Source organism: Melanotaenia boesemani, chromosome 19 (genome assembly GCF_017639745.1).
Source record: "Melanotaenia boesemani isolate fMelBoe1 chromosome 19, fMelBoe1.pri, whole genome shotgun sequence".
NCBI classification, from domain to species: domain Eukaryota; kingdom Metazoa; phylum Chordata; class Actinopteri; order Atheriniformes; family Melanotaeniidae; genus Melanotaenia; species Melanotaenia boesemani.
In genome coordinates this window covers 3,482,475-3,495,245 of record NC_055700.1, presented here as the reverse complement: position 1 = coordinate 3,495,245, position 12,771 = coordinate 3,482,475, and the positions used below count along the sequence as shown (strand labels likewise).

At 42.1% G+C, this 12,771-nt stretch overlaps 1 protein-coding gene across 2 annotated transcripts in view; it reads right to left on the bottom strand.

Annotated features, from left to right (window-relative positions):
• pi4kaa (phosphatidylinositol 4-kinase, catalytic, alpha a) overlaps window positions 1-12,312 on the bottom strand; it is a 35,173-nt gene extending 22,861 nt beyond the window's left edge. The window contains exons 1-18 of one of the 2 annotated variants that reach the window (XM_041970437.1): window positions 12,100-12,312; window positions 9,989-10,105; window positions 9,813-9,906; window positions 9,632-9,720; window positions 9,323-9,395; window positions 8,987-9,246; window positions 8,840-8,906; window positions 8,564-8,712; window positions 8,420-8,485; window positions 8,244-8,340; window positions 7,959-8,150; window positions 7,745-7,845; window positions 5,656-5,785; window positions 5,447-5,576; window positions 3,980-4,075; window positions 3,721-3,904; window positions 3,346-3,446; window positions 2,833-3,001 (exon numbers count right to left, since the gene is read on the bottom strand). In XM_041970437.1, coding sequence (XP_041826371.1) covers window positions 2,833-3,001; window positions 3,346-3,446; window positions 3,721-3,904; window positions 3,980-4,075; window positions 5,447-5,576; window positions 5,656-5,785; window positions 7,745-7,845; window positions 7,959-8,150; window positions 8,244-8,340; window positions 8,420-8,485; window positions 8,564-8,712; window positions 8,840-8,906; window positions 8,987-9,246; window positions 9,323-9,395; window positions 9,632-9,720; window positions 9,813-9,906; window positions 9,989-10,105; window positions 12,100-12,198 — 2,214 coding nt within the window. In that variant the 5' untranslated portion in view covers window positions 12,199-12,312. The remainder of the gene's footprint in view (window positions 1-2,832; window positions 3,002-3,345; window positions 3,447-3,720; window positions 3,905-3,979; window positions 4,076-5,446; window positions 5,577-5,655; window positions 5,786-7,744; window positions 7,846-7,958; window positions 8,151-8,243; window positions 8,341-8,419; window positions 8,486-8,563; window positions 8,713-8,839; window positions 8,907-8,986; window positions 9,247-9,322; window positions 9,396-9,631; window positions 9,721-9,812; window positions 9,907-9,988; window positions 10,106-12,099) is intronic. The other variant, XM_041970438.1, reaches the window with a different exon arrangement.
• Between the last annotated feature and the right edge of the window lie 459 nt (window positions 12,313-12,771).

Sequence of the window (12,771 nt, the reverse complement as noted above, 5' to 3'; positions counted from 1 at the left end):
GGCAGAATGAAGCTTCATCTTAGCTAAGATGAGGCAGAATGAAGCTTCATCTTGGCTAAGATGAGGGAGAATGAAGCTTCATCTTAGCTAAGATGAGGCAGAATGAAGCTTCATCTTGGCTAAGATGAGGCAGAATGAAGCTTCATCTTAGCTAAGATGAGGCAGAATGAAGCTTCATCTTGGCTAAGATGAGGGAGAATGAAGCTTCATCTTGGCTAAGATGAGGCAGAATGAAGCTTCATCTTGGCTAAGATGAGGCAGAATGAAGCTTCATCTTAGCTAAGATGAGGCAGAATGAAGCTTCATCTTAGCTAAGATGAGGCAGAATGAAGCTTCATCTTAGCTAAGATGAGGCAGAATGAAGCTTCATCTTGGCTAAGATGAGGCAGAATGAAGCTTCATCTTGGCTAAGACGAGGCAGAATGAAGCTTCATCTTGGCTAAGATGAGGCAGAATGAAGCTTCAGCTTGGCTAAGATGAGGCAGAATGAAGCTTCATCTTGGCTAAGATGAGGCAGAATGAAGCTTCATCTTGGCTAAGATGAGGCAGAATGAAGCTTCATCTTGGCTAAGATGAGGCAGAATGAAGCTTCATCTTGGCTAAGATGAGCCAGAATGAAGCTTCATCTTGGCTAAGATGAGCCAGAATGAAGCTTCATCTTGGCTAAGATGAGGCAGAATGAAGCTTCATCTTAGCTAAGATGAGCCAGAATGAAGCTTCATCTTGGCTAAGATGAGGCAGAATGAAGCTTCATCATGGCTAACATGAGGCAGAATGAAGCTTCATCTTAGCTAAGATGAGGCAGAATGAAGCTTCATCTTGGCTAAGATGAGGCAGAATGAAGCTTCATCTTGGCTAACATGAGGCAGAATGAAGCTTCATCTTAGCTAAGATGAGGCAGAATGAAGCTTCATCTTGGCTAAGATGAGGCAGAATGAAGCTTCATCTTGGCTAAGATGAGGCAGAATGAAGCTTCATCTTGGCTAACATGAGGCAGAATGAAGCTTCATCTTAGCTAAGATGAGGCAGAATGAAGCTTCATCTTGGCTAAGATGAGGCAGAATGAAGCTTCATCTTAGCTAAGATGAGGCAGAATGAAGCTTCATCTTAGCTAAGATGAGGCAGAATGAAGCTTCATCTTAGCTAAGATGAGGCAGAATGAAGCTTCATCTTGGCTAAGATGAGCCAGAATGAAGCTTCATCTTGGCTAAGATGAGCCAGAATGAAGCTTCATCTTGGCTAAGATGAGGCAGAATGAAGCTTCATCTTGGCTAAGATGAGCCAGAATGAAGCTTCATCTTGGCTAACATGAGCCAGAATGAAGCTTCATCTTGGCTAAGATGAGGCAGAATGAAGCTTCATCTTGGCTAAGATGAGGCAGAATGAAGCTTCATCTTGGCTAAGATGAGGCAGAATGAAGCTTCATCTTGGCTAACATGAGGCAGAATGAAGCTTCATCTTAGCTAAGATGAGGCAGAATGAAGCTTCATCTTGGCTAACATGAGGCAGAATGAAGCTTCATCTTGGCTAAGATGAGGCAGAATGAAGCTTCATCTTGGCTAACATGAGGCAGAATGAAGCTTCATCTTAGCTAAGATGAGGCAGAATGAAGCTTCATCTTGGCTAAGATGAGGCAGAATGAAGCTTCATCTTAGCTAAGATGAGGCAGAATGAAGCTTCATCTTAGCTAAGATGAGGCAGAATGAAGCTTCATCTTAGCTAAGATGAGGCAGAATGAAGCTTCATCTTAGCTAAGATGAGGCAGAATGAAGCTTCATCTTGGCTAACATGAGGCAGAATGAAGCTTCATCTTGGCTAAGATGAGGCAGAATGAAGCTTCATCTTGGCTAAGATGAGGCAGAATGAAGCTTCATCTTGGCTAAGATGAGGCAGAATGAAGCTTCATCTTGGCTAAGATGAGGCAGAATGAAGCTTCATCTTGGCTAAGATGAGCCAGAATGAAGCTTCATCTTGGCTAAGATGAGGCAGAATGAAGCTTCATCTTGGCTAAGATGAGGCAGAATGAAGCTTCATCTTGGCTAAGATGAGCCAGAATGAAGCTTCATCTTGGCTAACATGAGCCAGAATGAAGCTTCATCTTGGCTAAGATGAGGCAGAATGAAGCTTCAGCTTGGCTAAGATGAGGCAGAATGAAGCTTCATCTTGGCTAACATGAGGCAGAATGAAGCTTCATCTTAGCTAAGATGAGGCAGAATGAAGCTTCATCTTGGCTAAGATGAGCCAGAATGAAGCTTCATCTTGGCTAACATGAGCCAGAATGAAGCTTCATCTTGGCTAACATGAGGCAGAATGAAGCTTCATCTTGGCTAAGATGAGGCAGAATGAAGCTTCATCTTGGCTAAGATGAGGCAGAATGAAGCTTCATCATGGCTAACATGAGGCAGAATGAAGCTTCATCTTAGCTAAGATGAGGCAGAATGAAGCTTCATCTTGGCTAAGATGAGGCAGAATGAAGCTTCATCTTGGCTAAGATGAGGCAGAATGAAGCTTCATCTTGGCTAACATGAGGCAGAATGAAGCTTCATCTTGGCTAAGATGAGGCAGAATGAAGCTTCATCTTGGCTAACATGAGGCAGAATGAAGCTTCATCTTGGCTAACATGAGGCAGAATGAAACTTCATCTTAGCTGTCCAGCAGAGGATGCAAAGACAGTTTTTATGCATCAGAATTTCTCCTCCTGACTGAGCCCACAGGAATAAATCTCTCTGGGTGATCAACCATAACATCATACTAATGTTTAGAATCTGCTTCATCCTGAACAAAACATAAGTTTTAACCCAGAGTTACCATGTTTATGATAATGTGGCCTACCTTCAGGGCTGGTCCTTTATCTGAAGCTCTCTCACTGGCTCTCTTCCCTTCTAAACCCAGTTGAACAAAAAGCTCCAGCAGGTTGACCAGCAGCTCGTCCACCATGTGCTCGGCCTGGAGGTTCGCAGCGATGTTACCCAGGGCGTTTATCACAGCCAGGGAGCAGTGTCTGCACAAACAACGAGGGACATTTATGAAATCTTCATAACAAACTGGATAATAATGATCAGGTTCCGGCGTGAACACTCAAACGGATTCTGCTTGCACTTACCCAAGAAAACATGTCCACACACAAAGTATGACAATCTAAACTAAATATGTGAAATATTTTTTGTTAGTCTGAGTTAGACCTCAAATTAGCCTTTGATGCCCGGACATTGAACAAAAGAAATACAGATTTATTTCTAATCTTTTACACTAAAATGCATCCAGACCTGCGTGTGTCTGCAGTCTCCATCAGTTCACACATTTGAAGATGAAAAGCATGTACCCTGCCCTGAACGCAACACTCACCTGTATCCATGGTCTTTGTAGTCTTTGGTGGAGTAAACCATGGAGCTGGCCTTGACGCTGATCTGCTGGAACAAATTCCACACTTCCTGGTAGATGTATTGCTAAACAAAGAAAAAGTCAGACAGATTAAATGCTTATTTGTTTACATGCATTTCAGGAATAAAAAGACGATTTCTCTGCTTTATTTTTCCACCACAGAACAAAAATCTTTAAAGTCTAAAGAGAGGATTCATATGAATATTTAAAATCTAGCATTTAACATGTAGAATAAAGTTCTGATCCACGCAGCAGATCAGTGTGTAACAATGAGTCAGGCTCAAACGTCACAGCTGAAGTAAGAATCAGTGAGAAACAGAGGGGAATGTGAGCACTCACATTTCCTGTGATGACCATGCAGCCCAGCTGGTCTATGATGAGGACGTCGAGCTGGGAGGGAGGCTGGCAGAACTTCTGCTGCAGAATCTGCAGGATGGGCTCCATCACTCTGGGAGTGTCCCGTAAGGCCACAGCGATGTGACCCAAAGCTCTGATGGTGTGATCCGGGATCAGGTGAGCATCCCTGGAGAAGGGGGGGGGGGGCTTTTAGGCTTATTTCATTAAAACACAGCAGATCTCTTCATGGTCATAAACTTACTTGTCGTTTTCCTGATAGATGTAGAGACGGTTGGACAGACTGGCGAGGAAAGCTTCCACGATGACGTTATCCATGGTCAGGCCGGCTTTCAGACTCCTGAGAGCAGAAGATGAGAGTTCGGGCTGAAACTGATGTTTGTGAATGACTTACAGTCAGCAACTCTCTGGTGTGATAAAAGCTCAGAAGAACACAAGGCTGCATGTTTTCAGCGGGATATTTAGTTCAGAATAGCTTTGGATGTTTTGGGTTTTGTGTGAGACAACCCATCATAACTCATACTGATACAGACAATGAAGGCTAACAGTAGTTTACATTAATAACAGCCTTTTACCAACATAGTGGGCGCCTTGATTTACAGTAGCATGCTTTTTATTTTTACATTTTAATGTTAGAATCTGCAGATTTTATATGCATCAGTTCATTTAAAACAAAAACTTCCACATGCTCAGTGTTTTAAATTAGTTTTGTATTAAGTTATTTTAAATGTTCTTTTCTTTGACTGCTTCTCAAATCTTTAACCTTTGTATTTTATTTTTAATGCTTCATTAGGAACAATAATGAAGTATAAAGAAAGAAGACCACATATCTGAAATTAAATGCCATTTCCTCTACATCAACCTCATGATGAGCTGATGATGTTTAAACAGAGAATCTGTTAAAAAAGACGTATTTTATCTCATTGATAAAATACATTGATAGAATTGAGTGAACGCTGCTGGATGCATCACGCTGCTGTAAGTCCAACCTGAGTTTCTATATAATTATAAAATTTCAAATGACACCATATTTCATTTCCATGTTAAGTTAAATAAGCATTATGATTACTGAAGCCAATTACTGAACATTTGGCTTCACTTTAGCACAAAAAGCTGCTGGTAATCCTGCAGGCGATGAAACATACAGGATGTTTTTCCTCCTTTCACTGCAACTTATTTATGTCCTGCTTTACAGACAGGTGAGCCGTCCTCCACAATGTTTGCTAGAACCAAAATGTTTCCACAAGGAAAACTTTATCTGTTTGGAGGGAAGAACTCTTCCTGGCTCACTTTCCCACTAACACTCCTCTCCTGCAGCTCACACGGAACCAAAGCGAAGCAACACAAGCAGCAACACACGGATGTTGTACAACTTTGTTTCAGCTCCGTGCAGACGTTGCTCTGATCTGCCGTTATGGTTCAGACATAATCTTTTAGATGATCAGGAAGCAGATCTAGAGAGACGACAGAACTCGACATCGTCGGGTAGCTGGAACACCTGCGTGTTAAAGGTGTTCATGTGTTGCTGCTCTGACTCTAGCACTACTTTCCTCTCCGCTTTTTGTTTGTTTGCAGAGCATCTTAACATTACCTAAACATTTCAGTAAACAACTGCCATTGATACTTTTGTACAAATAAAAGATTAAATCCTGAAAGCTTCTTCTTCCATCGTTGTCCTGAAAGCCTCTGAGGTAAGACCAGGTGAGCTCACCTGCAGATGTTATCGATGGAGATGTCGCGCAGCTGTTCGTACATGGAGGGCTGGCTCTTCTTGCTGGAGCTAGAGCTGAGGGTTGACTGGGAATGTTCATTGGTCACATGGATCTTTATCTCACCACCTCCTTTAAAAGAGAAAGGTGATATCAAAGTGGGAAGAAGCAGTCTGAGTATTTCTGATGATGACCGGGCAGCTGTTGTTACCTGGAGTGTACTGGCTGTGATATTTGTACAGCTTCACCAAAACAGGAGAAGGTACGACCAAGAAGTCTCTCAGAGACGTGGTGACAGAGTGGGCAACGACAGGGAATCGCTCGCACAGGCGACCCAAACCCTAAACACACACACATCAAAGCACTGCAGGTAAGTAATGACAGTTATGGCTGCACCCAGCTTTAACCAACATTCCTGATTTCACCGATGCAACAGCAGCTGTCTGAAGGTAACACCACTGCTATCAGTGCAGATCTTTAATCAGCTTAACGCTTCTGTTGCTGCAGCAGACAGCGTAACCAAGTGTTCACATAGCAGGCCGTGCTGCATTTAAGTATCCTGGAAGAGGCGAAATGAGTCTGAGAACTACGAGAGAGAAACAAGGCTAATAATCAGTGCAGATGAGAGACAGCATGACTTTTTTTTTTACCCCACCAAGGCGGAGGTCATGTATTCAGCAGCGTTGGTTTGTCTGTCTGTCTGTTAGCAACATAACCCAAAAAATAATGGACGGATTTTGATATTTCCAGTAAGTCAGAAATGGAATAAGGAACAAGTGATTACATTTTGGGGGTGAGCCGGATCACTGCCTGGATCCAGGAATTCTTTTAAAGGATTCTTTGCTATGAGGAGAAAGGGATCATTTTGCCATTAGAGCTTCTAACTTAAAAACAACATACACAATTACTGGAAATAAAAACTACAGCTTTGTGGAGGTCTGCGCTCTCTGAGTGCTTCTAGTCTTACATGATGAAGAAACTCTTCACCCACATCCTACACATCTGCTCTAGCAGCACGGCTGTTTAAGCTTTGTCCAGTTACACAAAGATCAATTTTTGTTCACGTCTCTCCCCTTATATGCTCTCATTTGGTAAAATCAGAAATAATAATATATCTCATCATTAATTTGCTGATAACACACACTGGATTAGATTTAGATGGACTGTAGGCTGAAATATAACAGAACCAAAGTGAATATTTTATTACACAAACACGACCACTAACTGCAGACCCAGCCCAGGGGGCACACATTCATCGCAGCTGAAGTCGTTTGTGTCTTTCTTTTCCAAAGTCCTCCCACCATTTCTCTTTCCCTTCGTGACATTTTACATTGAGGAGATATTCTGAACAGACTGTACCCTGTGGCGATAACATATCTGTCTCAGTGACGGCAGTGTGATGGACTAACAATCTGATTAAGGTCTGACTCAGTACAGGGAAATGCAAGTTTAGAGGACAGATGAACTACAATACGATGCAGAGCTAAGGAATTCCTACATCCACAGCTTTACAGAACATGCTCAGTTCATGATCGTGATGCCATGATTGAAAGACTGAATCATTTTAGTAAACTTTACTATGTTTTTTCTTTTAAAAACTAGGATCATTTGGACTTTTCCAGTCCTGCTACTTTCTGAAAGCTTTAAGCTCAAACCCTGTTTAAAAGAACTCACATGCAATTTGTATTAGAAAAACCAAACCACACAACTTTTTCTTCCAGGATGACGCGTGATGTTGCAGCTGAGTTTTGCTTTACACCGCGTCACACACTACCGAGCAGATAAAAACACACATGGCTGTTTTAAACACGCATCGTGGCGGATTCAGCAAAGAAACACAAGCAGACATTATCAAAGGAAGAGAGGGAAGGAAAGAGAGAAAGGAACGGATAAAGACATAAGACAGGTCAACGTCAGACTGTCTTCTACTGGCTGGAGAGATCTCACAGTGCAGGTGGGATGCAGGATGGATGCTGGATTAGCCGACGATAGAGGCGCGTCACTGAGAAAACGGCAAAAGTTCCACAGTGCTTCTTTATGTTGCTGTTGAGTTAAATGAAGTTGAAAAATTTTAAATGTCATAGTTGCTATGACCAACTAGTGGCCCAGATAGGGGTAAATATGTTCTGACTGGCATCAGGGTTATGATGGCCAAAATTCTCTCCCCTGCAAGGGGTCACTTGTCCCAAAAAGTTTGAGAAGTCCTACTTTAATGGACATAAACCAAGAGAACAAAACCTCCAAATCTGTGCTGTTAGTTTTAACTCTTTGACAAAGTTTATTTCCTTCCCCTGACAAACCTGTAAGCAGCATATGAGGAGCGGCATGTGGGCGATGATGACTTTACTGGACGTCTTCGACTGCAGCTTCTCTGATAGTTTAGTGCAAAGGTTTTCAGCACCTGGTGAAAAATAAATTAGGGTAAAACAGGGAAAACTTAGAGGACAGATTTACATACTAATACACAAATATCTTCCCAGTTATAACATGATATAAACAAGAGAAAAGCCTCACCCTGTTCTTCAGTTACGGCCCACACCATGAGGTCCACGCAGGCGGCGTTGGCCTGACACCGCAGCTTCAGCGGGCTGAGTTCGCTCTGGAGGTACTCCACATCATGAAGGATCCTCTGCAGCTCAGACTGACTGCTGCTGAACTGCTCCAGAACAAAATCATGGACTTCCTTCACAAAGTCCGTCTGAAGGTCTGGAGCATGCAAAATAAATAGTCATGTAATCAAACTAAGACAAGACTATTGCCTTCATTTTTTAAATGATGTAGACTGTGAGGTTCCCTCACCCTTCAAATTGTACAGGGTGTCTCTCAGCATCTTGAATATAGCAACATACAGCGGATCACTGAAGGTTTTGTAGTATAAATGAAGACCCGGATTCATCTGCAGAGACGGAAACAGAATGACAATGAACCAGCAGCGTCACAAGAAAAGCAGACAAACGTCTGTGGAAGAGTCAAACCTCCAGGAGTTCTGCCAAGCTGCCATCCAGGGATTTCAAAAACAACTCGGAGACAAACTGCTCAACCTAATCAACACAAACAAAACAAAGTTTATTCAGTTTTGTGCGACAGTCTGTTTGTGAGTCCCGAGTCTTCCTACTGACCATGTGGAGAAGTTGTCTGAGCATTTCCAGCGGGACGTGGAACTCTCCAGAGCTGCTCCCGGTGAAAAGAGGAGAGACGGAGAAGCTGGAGCTGATGGTGGAGAAGTAGTAATCAGGATCCACAGCGCTGCCATCAGGGAGGTAAGTACCTGAGAGAGGAGGAGAGAGTGAATGAAACTGAATGAAATTATACATCAGGGAAGGTCAGAACAACACACAGGAGTTCATTTCAACAGTAAATTATAAAAAGATGAGTGAGCCCTGAAAACGTCTTACCTTCAAAGTACTGGGCAGAGGGATCCCCGGGTGAGCTGGGTGTCAGAGGTATTCTCTCTGGACTGGCCTGAAACAAACAAAAAAGGATTTTGTTTTCTTTTATACTATTAAGTTTGTCATCTTGCCGGTTTAACTAACAGTTTGTACCTGCTGGGACACACACATCCCGGAGCTTTTACGTTTCAGAGAGTCTCCCTGACACACGGTCAGCAGAGAGCTCGGGAGGATGGAGCGGAAGTCGCTGAAGGACCGACGGCGAGCAGCATCGCTGTCTTCAGTCGCTGACAGGAGAGGAGCTGCGGGCCGAGGAAACAGCTTGGACAGCAGCGACTCGTCTGTGTTGCTGTAACGACCAAACGCCCTGGCAACGCCGAGCAGGGTGGGAACAGTGTACCTGCACAGGTAATCTGCACGGGCGTGATCACAGAAGACATTAATGCTTGACACACACACACACGAAGCATGCGGTGTGTGTGGACGTACCTTTATCATGAGCCTCTGGGGTTTTGCAGATGTCTTGCAGGACCTGCATGACGTCCATGACCGCCTCCAGGATCTAAAACACAATCACAGTTTTAAACGTTGGCACTGCTTGGCACAGAAAATTAAATAAATATCACATCAAACAAAGCTACCAAGATTAGAAAACTATTCAGTAAAATTCCATTTTTTCCAGAAGCTTTCCACAAAACCAAGTTACAAATTTGAGCATGACTTAAAAAACTCACAGAGGTCTAATCTGCAATCAGGGCTCATATGTACAAACCCACACACGGCTACACAACCACACACCTGTCCTCGGAAGTTCTCATCACGCTGGGCGACATCGGAGAGAAGGGTTACAAGACAAAAGCTGAAGTTTTCTGCAACCGGAAGAGTTTCTGCAAGACAGGATGACCAAAAATTATTTTCAGCTAATGAATCAGAAGGAAAAAAAATACGAGCATGCATCCACTCAAACACCGGCGCACACCTCGTGCTTTACGTTTGGAACTTTCTTCAATCCACTGAACTTTAGGAAGCCCTTTAAGCAACCCCAGCAGGTAGGGGACAAACACATCTTTGTGCTGCAACACAAGAATTCACAAGCACGTTAGATTTAAGCACATAATCTTAATGTGATTTTAAACCAGAGGCTACAACATTTACCTGCAGATTTGACTCTACTAGAAAAATGCCGAGTGCAATCACAGCATCTCTCCTCCTCTCATCCAGCTGGAAGACACCTCTGAAGTCCACAGGGCACATGCACTGCAGCTTCTGGACCTGAGACAGCACAACATATTTGCAGTCATTATCTGTGAAGTTTCTCCAGCTATTCGGATGTGGAAAAATCGTTTTGTAGGACAGATATAACCTTCCCACTGGGATTAAAGAGGCATTATTTGCTTCCATTAGTGATAATGACTTTGTCAATCGGCTTTGAGAATTTAGCCGAAGATTTGCCTCTGGCAATCACAAACTACATGCACACTCAAAAAAATGAGGGCTAAGCTCATAAAAGGGTTTTAACATTTAGACACAGGATGAGTCCACTTCTTTCCTCGTGTTTTACTACAAGCAACATTCTGGTGAATGGTGTAACAGAATCAGGGTTTAAGAAGAGGATTCTGTGATGTCCTATGGTTTGTTCATTTACAACAAAAATCCTTAAATTTTATTGGACAGAATCCAGTGAGGAACTAGGAGTCGATGTCTCTTAGCAAACCATTTACTTCCAGGTCAGACTGAACAAGGCAACGTCATTGTTTTAACCTTTTATCATCAACTCTTGTCATAAATAGTGTATAATTTGTTTATTTGTGGTCAAAATAATGCGATCACAATGCCTCAAGCCACAATCATCTCATGTATGGAGGCATAAAGAGTGGTTTTGGTGTTTCAACTTATTGTTTGCCACAGATAAAAGACACTTTTAGAAAACTGGCCAGTGAAATTTGATAGAAAGTTTTCTCAAACTCTGTTTTATATTTTAACAAAATCTCAGCCTTCTTGTTTCAGATTTTGTGTCCCAAATATACCACCAAATATTTGACTTTCCTGACAAGTTTCAGCATACCACCCCATCAGTTTCAAATTTTCAGTCCCTGAACACATCTGAATGACCAGTCTGCATACTTTCTCTCCAGTACGCCACTTCTTGTCACATGAATAAATTGATTGTATTCTTCCACAGCCTTTTGTTGAAAAAAAAAAATCACATTTGCTGATAGAAGCTGCTAACAAGAAAATGTGCTGCAACCTACAACACACTGCAGCTCTTCTGTCATTCCAGCTGTGATGGGACGTGATTTTGAGCAACACTTTAAATTTACCAGCAGATGTAAGCCTGCCCCTTGAGTCATGACTTTTGTACTTATATGGAGAGCAACAGACTGGATATAAGGAACTAAAATTAGTTTCCTCTGTGAAGTGGAAGAAGTGGCCAAAGAGAGGGAAGTCTGGACTTCCCTGCTTGGGCTGCTGCTCCAACAACATGACCCAAGATAAGCAGAGGATGGGTGGATGGATGTTAAGAGGTAAGGCTCAGTGTTAGAAACAGGAAGATGAGCTTGTATTTCTAGAAATACCTCATGGGAACTGGGAAATTGTTCTAAAAAGACCCTAAACTAAACACCCTGTTTAGTTTAATGCTACCCAACCTAAACTAGTAAAAATGGAAGAACATGGATGAATGAATGGATGGCTGTGTGCTTTTCTGACCCCTGAACACTCAATTATAAATTACATATTTTACAGTCTAAACTGGCGTTTTTATTAAAATGAATACTTATCCTCAGAAGGAAAATAACGTGATGGAGCAAAAAGTTCATAACCCAAACATCACGTGACTTCCAAAAGCCAGGAAGAAGGATGGGTGTGTTTGCAGAATCGATGTCATTAGATGTCCGGATAAAATTATAGACAACTATTACGTTTAATTAATAACAGGTTTGAAAAAAATAAAGAAAAATTGAGACGCAATGTCACAATATATCCATTTAATGTATTTTCACCACAGAGATTAACGGCCGGCTAAAATTAGCTAACGTTAACCAACGTTAGCGACCCATGAAGTTTCTTACAAATTCCAACGGTTAGCGACTTTAAATACCTAAATACAAGTATAATTCACATAATAACAAACTGACAAACAATTTTAATGTCTGTTCTGATTTCTAACATACATCGGCCCAACACAGTGAAGTTTAGGACAGGCCTTTCTGTCAAATCTTCCTGACAGGTATTAGCTTGTCACCATCGGCTAGCTGTAACGTTACCTTTTCTATCGGTGCCTGCCGCTGAGCTGCGAGCGACCGAGCCAGAGATAAGACGGTGTTGAAGTAGAAACCTCTGCTTCCTCCCCCGTTTTGAGACATGTTCAACGGTGTAAAGGCTCATCTAAACAAACACAAACATCTTTCATTCACACGACGCGGGTAGCTGCAAGTCCGCACTGACAACTACGGTAAGCGAGTGGTCTCAAAAAGCGCAAAGCAAGGTCACATACTGCTAATGACTTAGGATGACCAGGTTCTATGGAAGCCCATTTCTTCCACTAAGATGGGGGGAATTTTCAAATAAACACTTAATTATCTTTACTTAGTATGTCAGCATTTTCAGATACTAATATATAATAATTGGTTTACCATGAAGATACAAGAGCTTTAAAAAAGGGAAAGTGTACACCATATGTATGCCTTAATTACTGGAAATGCACAAGAGAGAAAAACAGTTGGACAGACACTAAAGTCAATGTTTATGACCGAACTTTAGTAAGCAGCTAAATGCAATGAGAATTTCACCAAAAAAGCCAAACGTAAACCATCAATAAACAGAAGAGAAGCGCAGAGAGGTGATAACAGACTGTGGATGATACACAGAAATGAAACACCTATTTGCACCGGACAAGATAAACATAAATATGACTGGCTGATAGTCTGGGGTTGATG